The sequence below is a fragment of the Littorina saxatilis genome, linkage group LG4 (assembly GCF_037325665.1).
Source record: "Littorina saxatilis isolate snail1 linkage group LG4, US_GU_Lsax_2.0, whole genome shotgun sequence".
In the NCBI taxonomy this organism is placed as follows: Eukaryota; Metazoa; Mollusca; class Gastropoda; order Littorinimorpha; family Littorinidae; genus Littorina; species Littorina saxatilis.
In genome coordinates this window covers 11,741,922-11,761,784 of record NC_090248.1, presented here as the reverse complement: position 1 = coordinate 11,761,784, position 19,863 = coordinate 11,741,922, and the positions used below count along the sequence as shown (strand labels likewise).

Here is a 19,863-nt window from a genome sequence, read left to right as displayed (position 1 = left end):
GTGTCTGTGTGTGTGTGTAGAGCGATTCAGACTAAACTACTGGACCGATCTTTATGAAATTTGACATGAGAGTTCCTGGGTATGAAATCCCCAGACGTTTTTTTCATTTTTTTGATAAATGTCTTTTATGACGTCATATCCGGCTTTTCGTGAAAGTTGAGGCGGCACTGTCACGCTCTCATTTTTCAACCAAATTGGTTGAAATTTTGGTCAAGTAATCTTCGACGAAGCCCGGACTTCGGTATTGCATTTCAGCTTGGTGGCTTAAAAATTAATTAATGACTTTGGTCATTAAAAATCTGAAAATTGTAAAAAAAAATAAAAATTTATAAAACGATCCAAATTTACGTTCATCTTATTCTCCATCATTTTCTGATTCCAAAAACATATAAATATGTTATATTTGGATTAAAAACAAGCTCTCAAAATTAAATATATAAAAATTATTATCAAAATTAAATTGTCCAAATCAATTTAAAAACACTTTCATCTTATTCCTTGTCGGTTCCTGATTCCAAAAACATATTGATATGATATGTTTGGATTAAAAACACGCTCAGAAAGTTAAAACAAAGAGAGGTACAGAAAAGCGTGCTATCCTTCTTAGCGCAACTACTACCCCGCTCTTCTTGTTACACCGCCGGTATAGGGGTGTGTATAGGATTCGGTCGATGTGTTTGTTTGTTTGTTTGTGTGTTTGTGTTCGCATATAGATCTCAAGAATGAACGGACCGATCGTCACCAAACTTGGTGAACAGGTTCTACACATGAGAATGGTAAGAATGGCAAGGACGGGGGTGTTTTTCCTACCTCGGAGGAATTTCTTGTCAATTTCACTGCCTTTGCCATGAGCGGTGGACTGACGATGCTACGAGTATACGGTCTTGCTGAAAAATGGCATTGCGTTCAGTTTCATCCTGTGAGTTCGACAGCTACTTGACTAAATGTTGTATTTTCGCCTTACGCGACTTGTTTTTTTTTAAATCTCAGCCAGTGTTCAAACTGGGTCATCAGCTCCTCAAAAACCAGACAGCGAGACTGGTTAACTGTAGTCGTGCTCTGTCAAGAAAAACACCTGTGCTCTGGCTTGTATGTTCTTGTTATTGTCAGTCTGCGTTGTCTTATTACACCCCCGGTATAGGGGTGTGTATAGGTTTCGCTCGATGTGTTTGTTTGTTTGTGTGTTTGTGTTCGCATATAGATCTCAAGAATGAACGGACCGATCGTCACCAAACTTGGTGAACAGGTTCTATACATTCCTGAGACGGTCCTTACAAAAATTGGGACCAGTCAAACACACGGTTAGGGAGTTATTGGTGGATTAAAATTATACAAGGACTTATAGAGGGACATCTTAATGGTCAAAGGGAAATAACCATTCTCACTCAGTCACTGCCACCAACTGAGAAGGTTATTTCCCTTTGACGGGGGTGTTTTTCCTACCTCGGAGGAATTTCTTGTTTTGTTTACTTTTAGTCAATTTTAGATTACATGTGTTAACATAGACGGGGGATGGAGACGAGGGTCTTGGTGTGTGTGTGTGCGACACTGCGTGTGTGTGTGTGTGTGTGTGTGTGCGCGTGTGTGTGTGTGTGTGTGTTTGTGTGAACGTGTCGGCCCAAGTCCGCAAGGCATGAATGCCGGTGACACAGCTGTGGAGTATATGTGTGGTCAATTTCATTTTGTCAGTTGGAAAGGTTGACTAAATGTAGTAAAATCGCTTCACGAAAATCGTTTTGACATGACGAGATTTGGGAGAGAATAGAGAGGTCAACTTCGAGGAGTTAGAACATAACGAATGAACAGACTTGTGTTTGTTTACCCTCTATCGCGGCCTTTGAAGGCAAGACGTTATCCCTCGTACACACTGAGTTTCCCCTCATTGGGTTACACACTGACAACACATATTTTTTGTTTCCGAGACAAACGTGACTTATCATTCTACAACTGATTGTGATATGCGTTTATTTGCTTAAAGTTAAAATGCTGATATGGGATTGTTCACCGCAGACCTGGATTAATCTGTTCCACATATCACTATCTATTTAAGTTATAAACTTGTTAACAATAACATGCAATAAAACAAAACTATTTCCTTCGTGGTTTGCTTGCAGAATTCTGTTTGTGCGTGTGCTTGTGTGTGTGAGAGAGAGAGATGAACGTTTTGTGCAATAAGGCATCCTTTGACACTGACCATAATATCCTTATTATGTATAGTAAAGGAAACGCTCATGCAAAGAGTTTAGTACCAATAAAACGCCCACTTTCGGACGAAATTGAGGGGGGGGCGTATACAAGGTAGTTTAGCAACTACCAACACAGAAGTGTTAGCGGCAGAAGGCAATACCATCCTGCCACCGGAAGCCACAGCCGCAGAAGCGACAGCGGAACCAGCAGTGGATTGGTAAGCATCAGCACCAACCGGACCCATAGAATGGCAACCGGAAGATCCTGTTGTCCTACTACCGGAAGTAGTGGACACATGCTCTTCACACCCCAACCCGTACCCCGGTAGGGCATAAGCTAGGCTGACGTCAGGAATGAACCTTTTGGCTGGTATGCCTTACCACTAGGCCAACCGTGCCGGTGACGTAACAGTTGCAGCTGGTTCTAAACGAGACTTACATGAACCTCTGTCTTAAAAGAAGACAAAATAGCCAGTAAATCGGCTTTACTCAAAGATTGCTCGGCTTGAGGAGCCTGAACCTTCTCTGAAAATGATTTGTCAGTTGAGGTAGGTTTGCCATCAATAAAAACGACAAGAAGGGCAAAGCCCATACGACTCACATGCTTGACCTTGACATGACCTTGACCTTCAGGGTCAAGGTCAAATAACTAAACCTAGCAATGGCATCATACACTAAGAACTGCTTTACACATTTTTCCTACCAAAATACATGTGACCTTGACCCAAGGTCAAGGTCATCCAAGGTCATGCAACACAAAGCTGTTAATTCAAGACATAGGAAGTACAATGGTGCTTATTGGCTCTTTCTACCATGAGATATGGTCACTTTTAGTGGTTCACTACCTTATTTTGGTCACATTTCATAAGGGTCAAAGTGACCTTGACCTTGATCATATGTGACCAAATGTGTCTCATGATGAAAGCATAACATGTGCCCCACATAATTTTTAAGTTTGAAACAGTTATCTTCCATAGTTCAGGGTCAAGGTCACTTCAAAATATGTATACAATCCAACTTTGAAGAGCTCCTGTGACCTTGACCTTGAAGCAAGGTAAACCAAACTGGTATCAAAAGATGGGGCTTACTTTGCCCTATATATCATATATAGGTGAGGTATTGAATCTCAAAAACTTCAGAGAAAATGTGAAAAATGTGAAAAATAGCTGTTTTTTAGGCAACATTTATGGCCCCTGCGACCTTGACCTTGAAGCAAGGTCAAGATGCTATGTATGTTTTTTGGGGCCTTGTCATCATACACCATCTTGCCAAATTTGGTACTGATAGACTGAATAGTGTCCAAGAAATATCCAACGTTAAAGTTTTCCGGACGGACGTCCGGACGGACGGACGGACGGACGGACGGACGGACGGACGACTCGGGTGAGTACATAGACTCACTTTTGCTTCGCATGTGAGTCAAAAAAGGATTCTTGAGTCTCCGGGTTGAGAACGCTAACTATGGACGAATTCTCGCTAAGAGAATTTTTCTGAGAGCTACGGGTAGTTGTTGCCGTAGCCGCCTTAGCTTGAGTTTTGCCCGCTTTGCCTGAGTGAGACCCTGGAGAGCTAACCTGCTTGGCAGAACTCCGAGATTTATCTTTATCTTTCTGCTTGTCAGCCATTTTGAATCAAAAATGAACTAACAACAACAAGATGCAAAACGCTCAAATACGCTAAGAAAATTCTTGCAATAAGAAAAATAAAAAATTCTCACCAATTCCTGAAGAAAGGAAGAAAGATGAAACAACGTTACCGAGATTTGATGGTCTTCACACAAGTAAAGACCAATGGCTGAAGAAAAGCCAGAGCACTTCAAAACACGTCCAGCGCCGTGCGTTGAAGGAAAAGGAATGAGTGTCACTGGTATACATCCTGCGCATGCGCGGTACACCGGAAGGGGAGATAACCACTACGGACCATGCCTTATATGGCATGTGGTTTTTGTTTTAGAGTTATCTCCCCATGTTACCATGTAAGAGTGCTTCAATGTCTTAGCAAACAAACGAAGTTATTGCTATCTATGTGAGTTGGGTAAGAATATGTAATTTAATGTTCATTTGGTTCTCTTATGAACATTTGTGTTTTTCGGAAAATGCTTGAAACTCAACACACCTGACCATACATGATCTAACACTCAGTATTCAACACAACCTCTCGGACATCTTGCGTAGAGAAGTGCACATAACAAAATACTAGCATCAGTCTGCATGGTTAATAATCATGTTTATTGACAGCATCAACCAGTAATACAGTGACAGTGGCAAATTGACCGTGAAAGTATTAATGACCATTTAAGTTGAGGTGGTACAGTACTTGATACAGATGATTATGTTCCAGCTTTTCAAAATATCACATTTATAATAAATGAGACAAAAACATTAAAAAGAATGTACACACACACAGAAAAACTCACACAAAAACAAAAGCATATTATTTGTTGTACCGGTACAATACATTTACCTTGGCATTAAGGACACACAACAAATCATCACACAAAGGCAGTTTGAGTTATGCAAAAACAGAAATCAAAACCAGCATTACTCCTATTTGTTGTAAGTGGTCAAAGATTGCAAAAGCTCATATCTACAGAAAGCATCAAAGAAAATGAACATTTTCTTAGTTGCAACTCACACACTGAAGACCAAGAAATCCCTACAGCAAATCAAGTTGTGTAACTTGATTTTTAATTCAACATTTCATGATAGAATGCAGTTATGACATTCCATTACAAATGAAAACAGAGAAGCAAAACTTGACTAAGGCAATAAAAACATTTAATTGCAATTGAAAACGTCATTAGATGTGATCACGCTTCTGGTTAGTTTTTGTTCTCCTTCCTATAAAAGCTGTTCTAAAATGAGGGGGAAAAAAAAGAAAGAGAAAACAAAATCTTTGACATTGACAATCCTGAAAGACAAGCAGTGAGCCCAAATTCTCCACTATACAAAGAGACTAATCCAACGCCCCATGTGTGTTTTGTGATCTTTTTTTTTAATGTCTCGGTACTCTTTCTTTTACAAGAAAAACAAACATAACATTGTGACAGAAATAAATTGCAACACCGCACATAATGTTCTATTTTTATTCTATCTCTAATATATGTTGACAATTGATTGCATAAAACAGGGACAAGGAAAATGAATATTTGATAAAGCAAAGCTAATCAAAGCAGCAGTGGTTCTGTTTAAAGACTCACTCTATAACATTACTGCTTAGCCCTTTTTTCAGCACAACATAGGTGTATGAATGATACATAAGACCCATGAAAGTTCTCCAGAGTACTAACAAATAATCATAAAGATGAATGGAAAAATAAATGAAAAAATGTCCTTTTCTAAATTCTTGAATACAAATGTGATACATAGCGGCACCAACAGCAACTAAATGCATAAACACAGTACCCTATTGTTAGATCAGGAAAATGTCTAGGACCAAAAACATCACAAAACAACAAAATCACCAAAATACATTCAACGTTATTTAGCTCAATGCACTATTGGCAAGACGCACATTGAATGTTAAGCAGTTCAACCGATAAAAAGCACACAAATATACACTAACACAAAACCACTCATACTGCATGTTTCCTTTTTAGAGCATCTGTACCGCATAGCTATACACACAAAATGCACAAACACATACAAATCTTTCTCTCAAACCCCTTCAGCTGCACTCTTGCCTGTTTTAATTCTTATAAACTCACAACCTCCATCCCCCCTCTGACATTATCCATTGTAAATCAAATGTTTTGTGCCACATGATAAAAGTGAAACAAGCTGTAAAATAATCACACCAAAAAGAAGCGTAATAAAGTAGAGAAAAACAGGCGCTGTAGGACCCTGATAGAATGCACAATTATTAGAAAATATCACACAAGATGGCCCTGAAAGATTGGTAATTTCACAGAAGACATGAGCCCTTTTGAAAGCACCAAGAAATGAAACAAAGAGACCTTCAAAGAGCAGAAAATAACCCCACACACACTCAAAAAACAAAACAAAGCTACCTCACTTGATGCTATACAATGGTGTGATCTCTCCAGGCACACTAGCTGTGGAACAAACTGTCAGAAATACCTGAGAAGATACCATCAGATAGGTCCCGCCCTCACTCAGTACTAGCTGTGTAAGTCTCCCCAGCATACTCTACTTGACACTGCTGGTGAGATAGTCACACTGAGGATAAAGCGTGAGGGCCAGTTCCTTGATAAGGTCCACCACATGGCGTGCCGTGTGGTCCGTGCGATGGATGAAACCGATCATGCTCTCCACGCTCTCCTTCACAGAGGCATACATCTTGTTGCCACGGAGAGAGGTCAAGGCTGCACGGCACTGTTTGGCCATGGGCAGGTCACTCAGTGGTGAGGTGGACTGGAAGCGAAGAGTTGTCTCGTTCAGAATCTGGCTGGACAAAAAGGCAGCAAGACTGCGGACTGCTAGCCGGAACCTGAAAAGAAACAAGTCGCGTAAGGCAAAATTACTACATTTAGTCAAGCTGTCGAACTCACAGAATGAAACTGAACGCACTGTAATATTTCACCAAGACCAGCTTCGTCAATCCCCGCGAAAAGGAAATCGCTCACCTCCCACTTGCAAAACGCAGTGAAATTAACACGTCAGAATAGCGCGGTAGCGTATTGTGCTAAGCAGGAAAGCGCGCTTTTCTGTATTCTTGTTTAACTTTCTGAGCTTGTTTTGAATACAACCTATCATATCTATATGTTTTTGGAATCAGGAAATGATAAAGAATAAGATGAAATCATTTTTGGATCGATTTCTTACATTTTAATTGTAAGACTAATTAATCTATTTTCGTTAATTGTGATCACATTTTAAGAGTAAACATGACATATGTATATATATTTTTAGATTCAGAATGTGATGAAGAATATGATCTGTTTGCGAAAAATCGATTTTAATGACAACTTTAATGAGCAAACTCATTAACTAATTTTTACTCCTCCAAGCTGAAATGCAATACCAAAGTCCGGGCTTCGTCGAAGATTCCTTGACCAAAATTTCAAACAATTTGGTTGAAAAATGAGAGCGTGACAGTGCCGCCTCAACTTTCACGAAAAGCCGGATATGACGTCATCAAAGACCTTTATTAAAAAAAACGAAAAAAACATCTGGAGATACCATACTCAGGATCTCTCATGTCAAGTTTCATGAAGATCGGTCCAGTAGTTTTCTCTGAATCGCTCTACACACACACACACACACACACACACACACACACACACACACACACACACACCACGACCCTCGTCTCGATTCCCCCCTCTATGTTAAAACATTTAGTCAAAACTTGACTAAATGTAACAAGAGGCGAAGCCTTCAAGGCTCACGTAAGAAATCGACAAACAGTAACACAAACTCAATCACTCCGTCACACATACACACACACAGTAAGCATAGGTGACACGGTGCAAGAGTGCGAGACACTAGATCTAGATCTGTCTGTCTGTCTGTAGCCTACTTACGGGGACACGACTGCCAGATGGCCAGATCGACACTGCGCTTTCGACAGCGCTTCCTCGCGCAGACACTGGAAACACGCTGTGCAGATTAACCTGTAGGAAATCTCCTTTGGTATCTTCTTTATCTATTTTTCTGGAGCTACGAAACCGAACAATGTGAAATCGTCTTCTCCGAATCGGCGAACTGCAGCTCAGTGATAACTGTATCAATACCACAATCCTTCACACGATCTGACCTAACCTTGACCCCTGACCTGGTCTACATACCACACACGACACAAACCAGTCAGCTGTTTATACCCCCCCAAAACCCCCCACCACCCGTTTTCTTTGGATACACACTTTAACTACATACGTGCCGACGAAATGTTGATCACTGCTTCAATATTTTGAAGCTGTTGCTTGAATAATAACCAGGTAAAATTAGTATTTCGGTGTTCAGTCAAATGTTAAAATTTCTACCACAGACATACATACATACGCACGCACGCACGCACAGACAGACAAAAGTTAGCATCGCATAGGCTACACTTACGTGAGCCAAAAATGAGAACCATGTAAACAACAGACACTCACTTTTCCCTTAAAGGTGAATACACTGTAATAAAAAATAAAAAAAATATCCCTAAAGCTCAAGGCACTACAATTTCAATGTAAAATAATCACACATACCAATCCTCTTGTTACAAAATGAAATCAAACAAATACCAGTCTAACACAAATGAATCATACAAAAAATACTGATCCTACAGTTACACACAAAAGCATGCTTGTCTGACATGTTCAGTACACCTTACGTACAATGTTTTTGGAAACACCTCCGCGCGGAGGGGTTTTGTGACCAGCGCAGCAAAGATAAAAGAGGGACAATTTTCTCGGCTCGCGCGGCAGCAAGCACTATGTCTCTATACTGAGTAATACAAATATCAATCCTGCATGCAATTTACACATGGGAATCATGAATTTAGTACAAATTTTATTCAAAGATATCATAAAAATACACAACTTACACCACACAAAGAAAAGTCCTCCACAAAAAAAGAACTAACAGGTACCTCAAACATTAACCAAAATGGAGAAAAAAACACTGCCATGAATATCTTTTCTTTTCTTTCCTTAAAATGTTCTCTTCCATACAATCAACACAAACAGTTGACACCATCCATACAGTAGAAACAAACTGTTGACACCATCCATACTGTAAACACAAACTGTTGACACCATCCATACAGTAGAAACAAACTGTTGACACCATCCATACTGTAAACACAAACTGTTGACACCTTCAACGCAGTAAACACAAACTGTTGACACCATCCATACAGTAAACACAAACTGTTGACACCATCCATACAGTAAACACAAACTGTTGACACCATCCATACAGTAAACACAAACTGTTGACACCATCCATACAGTAAACACAAACTGTTGCCACTCACTGTAGAGACAGCGACGAGCGCTTGCCAAGGCCGATGACGCCAAGGAAGCCATTTGACGCTCGGTCCTCCCCAAGCTGATGCAGCAGCACTACAAGTCGCTGCGCAGCATTGACATACTGCGGCACTGGGGCACCAAAGTCCAGCTGCCGCAACCACATCTCACAAAACTCCATCCACCACAGCAGCAGCTTCGCTTCATCCTCAGCACTGAACATGATAAATAAAACAGAAAAGCTTGAAAATACTAGTGTAAAATGCAATGTTATCTCTCCCACATAATCCCTTTCCTCTCTACATTGTGGTCGATAAAACCACAATTAGAATTCACTTTGCTCGTCATAATTTTGTAATTATCCTGTGAAGTGTAAACAAAAACATCAATTCAGATCAAATAAGCAAAGCACATTATTTTTCAGAAAAAGGCAACACACACGCATTTAAAAAAAATTGACCTGGTAGATGGACATTGACAACTTCCATTCAAACATAAAATAGCCTGAAAGAACTACTACATATATACATAGCAAAATTACAACAACATAACAATTTGCAACTGTCACTATATTAGTTGTTGCTGTGTGTGTAAACACACAAAGCAATCTTAACCAAACATTAAAAAAAAGTCTTATCTCTATCAGCCAATAATTATAAACCTACTCTACAAACAAAAGCAAAAACAAGCACATCCCCCTCTGTTCCCCGTCCCCTCTAAATGTCCCCCTTTGTACACCCCCTCTGTTCCCCCTCTGTACACTTCCATTTGTTCCCCCGGCCCCTGTAGATGTCCCCCTTTGTACACCCCCCTCTGTTCCCCTGTCCAAGTGTGCCCCTGTCCTTCCCCTTTCCCTCCCAGCCAAGGTGTGACAAAGCCATGGCCCATGCACAGACCTGGGTGCAGCGCGTGAGGTCCACAGCAGCACCTCCTCCAGCAGCTTGGCCTCCTCCTGCACGCTCTGACACAGCGGGCGCCTGTGCAGCAGGAGGGCGTAGAGCAGCAGGAAGGCCCCGTTCTTGAGCGCCTCCTCCACATACTGGTCCACATTCAGCTCCGGCACCTGGAACACGGCCAGGATGTGCTCCCAGCCGCTCCTCTTGTCAGGGGAGGGCACGCCGCCTTCCTTGTCTTGAGTGTCTGACAATAGAGAGGCAGTATATATCTTGGTATCTATGAATGGAGTGGGAGGTTGTGAAACGGTAACTTGCTATGAGATGAAGAAAGAAAGCGGTTCTGTATACTGTCTATGACTTAGAGAGTGGGTGTGCATGGCAGAAAGTGGGAAAATATTGACACTGTCTTATCTAATTCAACTTCTCAACAAGGAATGTAAATCTTTCCTACAAAGAAATACAAAATTTGATGAACACAAAATACAATAACATTTTTATTGAGTCACTTGAGAAAAAGTGACTCTATGTAATCGGTCAGTGTTAGTCTGTCCGGCCGGCCGGCCGTCCGTAGACACCACCTTAACGTTGGACTTTTCTCGGAAACTATCAAAGCGATCGGGCTCATATTTTGTTTAGTCGTGACCTCCAATGACCTCTACACTTTAACGATGGTTTCGTTGACCTTTGACCTTTTTCAAGGTCACAGGTCAGCGTCAAAGGAAAAATTAGACATTTTATATCTTTGACAAAGTTCATCGGATGTGATTGAAACTTTGTAGGATTATTCTTTACATCAAAGTATTTACATCTGTAGCCTTTTACGAACGTTATCAGAAAAACAAGGGAGATAACTAGCCTTTTCTGTTCGGCAACACACAACTTAACGTTGGGCTTTTCTCGGAAACTATAAACGTGACCGGGCTCAAATTTTATGTGAACGTGACTCATTGTGTTGTGAATAACAATTTCTTCCTGTCCATCTGATGCCTCATATAATATTCAGAACTGCGAAAGTGACTCGATCGAGCGTTTGCTCTTCTTGTTAAAAAGAATATTCAAGTGCATAAAACCATGTATACAGTCGAACTCGCTTAAGACGAATCACTGGGGATCGGAAAAAAAGTTCGTCTTAACCAAAATTCGTATTAAGAAAATTGATCGATTTTTTTTAATTTTTTTTTTTAAATTTTTTTTTTTTAAGTCTTGTACATTTTATGGTGTTTCAATTTGTTTCTTTCGCAACTTTCATGCTGCTTCACGTTTAGACAATAAAGTGACATATTCAGGTACATGTTCATGTGTGTCTCATGTTGAGTGATGATTGTTGAGTTTGAGTGAGAGTGAGAACACAGATGTTTCATCCAGTTGTTACGTTTTTGGTCACACACACGCGCACACACTGACACTGTCCACATTCGCGGTGTTCCTATCATTTGTCCGGAATCACTTACCTTGGCGACGGGTAGCAAACCTTGGCCAATTTAGTTTTTTGTTTGTTTGTTGCAACATGATGTTCAAATCCAAATCGAAAGCACTGACTGACTGATAAACTATCGCGAACCGGCGAACGCAAACGTTGAGAGTGTGGTTTCCCTTGTCCAAGGGAAACCACTCTGGCATCTATATTTTTTGGAAATGGCTTCCGTTCGATGTTTCGTTTTTGGTATTCGCGAAGGAAATAAACGTCAGTCAGTCATTCATGTTCAGTGTCTGAGCTATCAATCACTTTGATTCTAAATTTGAAATTGTTTTGTGAGTACAGTGTAATCAGTTTAACTTTATTCAGTGATCGGTTGAGCAATGGTTCAAGCAGTCGACGCAAGGGAAGACTTTGACACACGTGTATTCAAACTTCTCAAATTCCCATGATATGTCGATCTCGGGACGAGTTTAAAGATTTCGTCATAAGCGTGAGTAAATTACAGACATTATGCATGCTTGGGAATCCAAAAAGTGCTCGTTATAAGCGTAAATTCGTTATAAAGAATTCGTTTTAAGCATTTTTTTTAAGCATGAAGAAAGAGGTATTCAGTTGGGAACTTAAAACTAATTCGTTATAAGTCAAAATTCGTAACTAGCGTGTTCGTTTTAAGTGGGTTCGACTGTAACAGCAGGACTTGGACAGCAAAGCCATTACATGTACAATGAAAACTTCCATCCAGGCTTACCTCAATTTTATTTTATGGTCATTTAAAGAATAAACACATTCATTTCATGCCTGAAAACATTCTTTTGATCCCCTGCAAGTTATCTCCCCGCTTACAACCAGATTGAGTATGTCCAACTGGACGGACATCTCTCTCTCTCTCTCTCTCTCACACACACACACACACACACACACACAAAGCGCCAGTACTCACAAGCAGTGAAGTAGACCTGGATGCACGTCTCGATGACCCGTACCATCTGAGACAGAGAGGCCAGGCATCGTGACGCAGCCTTGATGCAGGGGGTGAGCAGGATGCTGTGGGGGGAGGAGTGGAGCCACTGGCACAGCGTCTCCAGCAGCACTGTCTGTGAGGTGCCCTCAGGGTTGCTCTTGTTGAGCAGGCCTAGCACCTCCTTCATCAGGTCAAGGGATTCCTCCTCCTGAGACCTCATGTCCGACACTGGAGGACAACAGTAAAGTATGTGTCAAGCCGGTCCTTAACTGGGCCAAGTCGACTACACGAAGAAAACTTTGCGAAGCTTTAGCACTGAATTTTCAGTAACAAGACTTTGCGAAGCTTTAGCACTGAGTTTTCAGTAACAAAACTTTGCGAAGCTTTAGCACTGAATTTTCAGTAACAAGACTTTGCGAAGCTTTAGCACTGAGTTTTCAGTAACAAAACTTTGCGAAGCTTTAGCACTGAGTTTTCAGTAACAAGACTTTGCGAAGTCGACTTCGGGCTCAATTAAGGATGGGCATCAGGGATCAATGTTGAGATCAGGAAAAGTTTGACTATAGCTTTAACTTTTCAGTTTTGCCCTACGACTTCTGCAACCTAACTGGTTTCTGTATACTGTAGGTTATTATCAAGGGACCGGGTCCAGTATACTAATGTTAGGTAATGATAATTTGATAACTTGCAAACAATGGTAATTTGAAAATGACACAACAAAATTGTACATGGGGGGGGGGGGGGGGGGTGGGGGGGTGTGTGGGTTTGTGTGTGAATATTCTCCATGTTCATCATTTGATTCTCACCTGCAGACTCCACCGACTCAATCTCTGACAGGAGGTTGACGAGGACAGTTGAGGTCGCCTCAAGGTCAACATCAGGCTGGAAGGTCACCTGACACAGTTGTTGCGTCACACAGTGCACATACGTCAGACGTTTGACTGACATCTCACCTGTCCACACCTGGCCCATACCTGGTGTGAACTCTGCTGCAGCCTTCATCAGCCTGTAACAGGACAATTATGAGTGTCAAAGCACCAACGCATGATTACCGCAGGTGTGTCATAAATTAGAAATTCCATGGGTATGCTAACTGGCATAACTGTCTTCTCAGAGTTCAATTCCATTCATTTACTGACAGGTTGTTCGCAGTTCAGAAATGAAAATCCACTTCCTGCAATATTGCTTGGCTGATTCACAGATGTACATAGAACCCCAACAAACCAAACTACAGACACCCCAAAATGTAGACATTTAATAGCAAGGCTTGGTAATAAAATTGTTAAATGTAAAGCTGTAATTTTGTAAAGCAAAATGCACAATCCTCCATCCCACCAACCGCCCCCCCCCCGCAACTCCCGTCGAGCCATGACCACAACAGAGCCACCTGTGCTCACCTGAAGCCCAGGGCAGGGAGGGATGAGCGCTGTGCTAACACCCACTGTGGTTGACAGACCTGCAGGAACCAGTAGGAGGCCGTGCGGTAAGCGTCCACTGTCAGCCCCGACCAGTCCAACATGTCTGCTGTAGCCAGCAGCTGGCTCACTTTGGGCAGCTGATGAGAGAAAAACCTACACTGTTACTTCCAGTACTTTTCGTACTTTGAGTCAATGTGTAAAGACAAAAAAATCAACAAGAATAAAAAGTTAAAATCTGTAACCAGGAGAAAGTCTTGGAACTAAGCAAGACACACACCTCTCTGACAAAGATGTCCCCATAACACTGCACCAACAGCAGGAGAACAGCAGCCTGAAGACGTCTTGCTAGCTGTGGGTCTTGGTGAGCCTTGCATTCCGCGATGACGTCAGCCCATCGCACCTCGGGCATCACGTAGCCAATCAAGTGGAAGCATGGTGACGCACAGTGCTCCCTCAGCTAAAAAAAAACATCAGTTTGGTATGATGAGTTATTTCCCTCTTGCAGTTGACTGCATGCATGTCTGTACAGTGAAACCCCCTTTTAACACTTTCTACCCCACCTGTGTTGACCAAGTTTTTTTTAGCCGAGACCAGCTGTGCTGCAGCTGGGGCCAGTTTCATAAGATAGCAGTGAACCGACTGACAGTCGATCGACTGTCCAGTCGATCGACTGTGGTTGATCGCCGGGTCACCAAAAAGCGCGTTTCATGAGCGAATCACCGTCACCCGCGGACAACCGCAGTCGACCGACTGTACAGTAATCCAAATGGCCAAGTCGAGGGCTAAATTTAGCAACATTACCACTTCCGTTTGCTCATTCGCACGTGGAAATGGCCGATTTCAAAGAAAAAACTAGTCTCGGCCCGCTCAAAATAACAATGACCGAGACTTTCAGTAATTCCTTCGCGTGACGTCTAACCCTCTTACGCCATAATGTGACGTCTTCAAGACATAACCCTGACTTGTCTCCTGGATTACTGCGTCATGATAGATACATTTCGAAGAACAATCACAAGGTATGGCTCACAATCCAAAAAAATGTGAGCATTCTGCCATTGACTGTGCGGATAATTACATTTATTTTCGGTTTACCGCAGTAAGCCGAACACAGTGTTGGGGAGAGAGCATCACCGTGTTTGGCCGACTTCCGGTGAGACGACCCGCAGTCGGCCGACTGAAATTTTGTTCGTGAAACCCGATAACGTCGAATTACTGTGGTACTCTCGGACAACTGCAGTTGGTCGACTGTGTTTCTGGCTTATGAAACTGGCCCCAGGTCACTCAGAATTGTAGTATCTGTATAGAAACTTTGTATCAACACGCTGGAATGCAGGCGTTAGATCGACGTTACAGGAAGCGACTAAAGTGACTGTGTGTACGGATATATCCATAACAGATCAGATAGAGCCATATGAGTGGGTACGAATATATCCATACCTGGGAGACAAGGAGTTAAGATCTCCAAATTTCTGAGAAAGTCAGGGTCTTAAAAAAAGAGGAAGTCTTAAAAATGGAGGTAAATTTACTGACACTAAACAGAAAATCTTAAAAAAAAGCAAAGAAAGTGGGGGAAGTCTTAAATTGGGGGTGGGGAGGGGGGGGGGGGGTAGTTTTAAAAGAGGGGTTCCACTGTATTAGAGACAGAGAGTCAATGACCTAAAAGGTCACCTCTTTCTCCAACATGCTTGTGGAATGTTTCAAGTGGTAAATATCATTGGGACATTTGTGTGTTGTTTCATATCACTGGGACATTTGTGTGTTGTTTCATATCATTGGGACATTTGTGTGTTGTTTCATATCATTGGGACATTTGTGTGTTGTTTTATATCACTGGGACATTTGTGTGTTGTTTCATATCACTGGGACATTTGTGTGTTGTTTCATATCACTGGGACATTTGTGTGTTGTTTCATATCATTGGGACATTTGTGTGTTGTTTCATATCATTGGGACATTTGTGTGTTGTTTCATATCATTGGGACATTTGTGTGTTGTTTCATATCACTGGGACATTTGTGTGTTGTTTCATATCATTGGGACATTTGTGTGTTGTTTCATATCACTGGGACATTTGTGTGTTGTTTAATATCACTGGGACATTTGTGTGTTGTTTCATATCACTGGGACATTTGTGTGTTGTTTCATATCACTGGGACATTTGTGTGTTGTTTCATATCATTGGGACATTTGTGTGTTGTTTCATATCACTGGGACATTTGTGTGTTGTTTCATATCATTGGGACATTTGTGTGTTGTTTCATATCATTGGGACATGTGTGTGTTGTTTCATATCACTGGGACATTTGTGTGTTGTTTCATATCACTGGGACATTTGTGTGTTGTTTCATATCATTGGGACATTTGTGTGTTGTTTCATATCATTGGGACATTTGTGTGTTGTTTCATATCATTGGGACATTTGTGTGTTGTTTCATATCATTGGGACATTTGTGTGTTGTTTTCAGCGTATTGTTTTCACAAGCAAACAGATAAAAGCACTTTAAATACAAAGAAAACAAAAAGAAAAAAGCAATTGTTTGCTGTTGAAATTTGTCCAGTGTTCAACAAGAAAATGTCAGAAGTAAAATAATTTCACAAGGTTTTACTTCTGCATTTAATTTTTACCAAATTCACAAGGTACAGACTCTTCATGAACGGTGGATCAATGGGTTACAAAACTACACACACAAAAAGAAGCACACGTCACAGGTTTCTATTCAATATTACCATTATATTTCAAAAGACTGCAACTACAACAACAGTAAAAAGGAATTATAATTCAGAAGATGACAACAACAACAAAACAACACATTTCTCACCGCTGCCATAGTCTCCAAAAGCTGCAGGTCAGGTGTCAGTTGTTCCCATGGCAACTGACAGAACTCGCCGACCAGCACATCGCTGACGTGTGTCGGGGTAGAGCGGTGAGACAGCTTGGTCATGTAGTGCATCAGCAGGAAGGAAAACACACAGCTGCTCAACTGAGGGGCTATACCTGAAATAAAGCATCAGTATGAACACACAACTATGTCTGACAACTCTGAAACACATAGACTGGGCAAATGCTGAATCAAAAAAGAAGAGAGAATAGTTTGCAGAACAACTGTCCAAAAATGTCTGTTTAAAGTTTGTTCTTTTTATTTTTTAATCTGGGCCTGAAAGTTTTAATTTTTTTCTGAGAAATGGCCACAGACAGAAGAAACTGACCTAATGTCTTTTCTGCTCCCTCCTTTTTTTTTCTTGGTATATTTTGTGTTGTTATATTAATTGGTAATTAATTTGTTGCTTTTTCAAAGGAGAAATTCACGTTTCCAGCTAGGAATATTCATACACCTGCGCACAACTTACAAAGTACCAAATGCCACACTTACTGGCCAGAGTGTCACGCAAGAACAGCAAGGTTGACTTGAAGGTTTCCACCATGGTGACGGCAACAGTGCTGTCTGCCTCTGTCCACGGCTGCATGACGCCATCCACGCCTGCTATCTGTGCGGCACCGCTGGGGGGAGCGGGAGGGGTCATGGGCTCCATCCAGGCACACCACAACGTCAGCTGTTGAATCCACACTGCATGCAGGACTGAAACAACATCAGATAAATCTATATTTTCTGAGTGTTATGGAGTAAGCATACAAAAAGCAGAACTGTTCAAGTTGAAACTGCTCCAGCAAAAAGGTGCAGTATTTTTCAAAATGTCGGTGTATACCCAGAAGCATTCTTTTTCTAAAAGTGAAATTGTCAATACACCTACATGATACGTGTACACACACACACGCATGTACGCACGCCCGCATTGACAATTTGAGATAAATCAGCTGGAACAGGAAGAAAAAAGGTATTATAACTCTAACCCTATGCCACTAACATAATACCAAACCATAACTAACCCAAAATGATCAAAACAAAAACAGCAAACAAACAACACTGCACAACTCACCTGGAAAAGGGTTGTGGTCAGTGAGATTGACCAGCACCTTGGCAATAAAACTGCGGGACAGCAAACCCAGCAGCAGAGACAGGTAGGGAACGTAGCGGCCCCAGCGCGGGTACAGTCCAAAGCTCAGCAACTCCAGCTCCGTGTGACGCTGGCGGGTGAAGAACGCCCCAAGCCAACGCAGCAGTTCCTCCAGCTGGGGACAACCACAAATAATGGTCTCAGAAGAAAAAAACACAACCAAAGCAACGATGTAAAGGCAGTCCTTAATTAAGCCCGAAGTCGACTTCGCGAAGACTTCGCAAAGTCATTTTACCGAAACTCAGTGCAAAAACTTGGTACGGCCAGCTTCGCAAAGTCATTTTACCGAAACTCAGTGCAAAAACTTGGTACGGCCAGCTTCGCGAAGCATACTTTGTGAAGTCGACTTGGCCCAGTTAAGGACAGGCTTTAAGGAGTGTCAGGTTTGTGTCCCCATAATTGACAACTGAATGACCGAAATTGACACAAATACTTCAAGACAGAAGTCTAAAGTCTTAAAACAAAATGTGTCTCAGCTGAATGTTGTGGCGGCTTATTCTTCTTTCCATGCTTTACATTTCTGTGGCTTATTGCAGTTGCACCACTGCTCCTGCATAGTGTCACGCTCACCTTCACAGTATTCGACTCCACCAAAAAGTACAGTTAAACCTGTTTATAATGACCACCCAAAAAGTGGTTGGTATGGACAGGTGGTCGCTATGGAAAGGTGATTCATATAGAAGAAAAATGTGTCTTGGACCCTTCAGAGTGGTTGTTGTGGGCAGGTGGTCGCTTTGGAAAGGTGGTCAATCTGTGGTTTGACTGGAAGGAAGCTGTCTAGAAAGCTACACGGAGTGGGAAATGAAAGTATCCAAGGTGATGCTCCTGCATTAATCCAAGCCAAATGAAAATGAAATGAAAATCTCACCAAAAGGCAATTTGACTCTGATGGTCCAGACAAGCACAGCCTACCTGTTCAGTGGACAGGAGTGTAGAGTTGCAGTCCTGTATGAGCTGTGGGTTGAATGTTCTGTGGGCGGCAGCTTGCACGTCTGACCCCGGTGCCTGGCTGCAACACTCCATCAGCAGCATCTCCCAGCAACTGGTGTGAAGCTCGTCGCTGCTGGAGCCTGCAGGGGGAAAAGAAATTGTCTGTCTCATGTTCTTACCAACACTACTGTTTTTGTTTTGTTTGTTTGCTTGTTCCTGTTGGCAGTGGCACAGTAATCTCTAACAAACATCACCATGATTTTCTACCTTGTTTCATTTTAGCATGTCCATTCAAGACATTTATTTTGCTTCCTCATAAAGTCATTTATGTTCGAAGTTATTTGGGTTATAGTGACACACACCACTCACTCATCCACACATCTATTTAGTCCAGACACATGACATGTTTTCTGACCACTATTTTTCCATCAGTGTTTTTGTATTTATATAGCTGCTAAACTCACCTTGCAGCAGAAGACTGAGGACTGACGACAGGTTGGAGGGGAACTGATGGCTCAGGATGCATCTCAGGTGACCCAGGTATAGCTGTTCAACAAGGTCAAGGTCATCAAACCAGAGTCAAATATTAAATGTAATTGTATTTTTGACCAAAATAAAACATTTGACACAGATCGAGACAGTCAATGTTCTATGAGAGAATGCTAGCGGTAGAAGTGAACAATGACTGTCGAGATCTGTGTCAAATGTCATATTTTTGTCATAGATACAAATAACATTTATGTATCAATCAATTTTTGGATCCTGCACAGTACAGTGGAGCCCCGATTTTAAGACCTCCAAAAGTCTGAGAAAACAAGGTCTTAACAAGGAGGGAGTCTTAACAAGGAGGGAGTCTTAACAAGGAGGGAGTCTTAACAAGGAGGGAGTCTTAACAAGGAGGGAGTCTAAACAAGGAGGGAGTCTTAACAAGGAGGGAGCCTTAACAAGGAGGGAGCTTTAACAAGGAGAGTATCAACAAGGAGGGAGTCTTAACAAGGAGGGAGTTTTAACAAGGAGGGAGTCTTAACAAGGAGGGAGTCTTATCAAGGAGGGAGTCTTAACAAGGAGGGAGTCTTAACAAGGAGGGAGTCTTATCAAGGAGGGAGTCTAAACAAGGAGGGA

The 19,863-nt window shown here is 41.7% G+C and overlaps 1 protein-coding gene across 1 annotated transcript in view; it reads right to left on the bottom strand.

The window, feature by feature from the left end:
• Window positions 1-4,395: 4,395 nt before the first annotated feature.
• The window catches only part of LOC138963960 (ectopic P granules protein 5 homolog), a 79,127-nt gene continuing 63,659 nt past the window's right edge, over window positions 4,396-19,863 (bottom strand). Inside the window, exons 34-45 of the mRNA XM_070335819.1 lie at window positions 19,206-19,287; window positions 18,724-18,881; window positions 17,734-17,926; window positions 17,169-17,375; window positions 16,617-16,792; window positions 14,075-14,254; window positions 13,777-13,934; window positions 13,186-13,385; window positions 12,359-12,607; window positions 9,999-10,242; window positions 9,111-9,317; window positions 4,396-6,635 (exon numbers count right to left, since the gene is read on the bottom strand). Coding sequence (XP_070191920.1) covers window positions 6,335-6,635; window positions 9,111-9,317; window positions 9,999-10,242; window positions 12,359-12,607; window positions 13,186-13,385; window positions 13,777-13,934; window positions 14,075-14,254; window positions 16,617-16,792; window positions 17,169-17,375; window positions 17,734-17,926; window positions 18,724-18,881; window positions 19,206-19,287 — 2,355 coding nt within the window. The 3' untranslated portion in view covers window positions 4,396-6,334. The remainder of the gene's footprint in view (window positions 6,636-9,110; window positions 9,318-9,998; window positions 10,243-12,358; window positions 12,608-13,185; window positions 13,386-13,776; window positions 13,935-14,074; window positions 14,255-16,616; window positions 16,793-17,168; window positions 17,376-17,733; window positions 17,927-18,723; window positions 18,882-19,205; window positions 19,288-19,863) is intronic.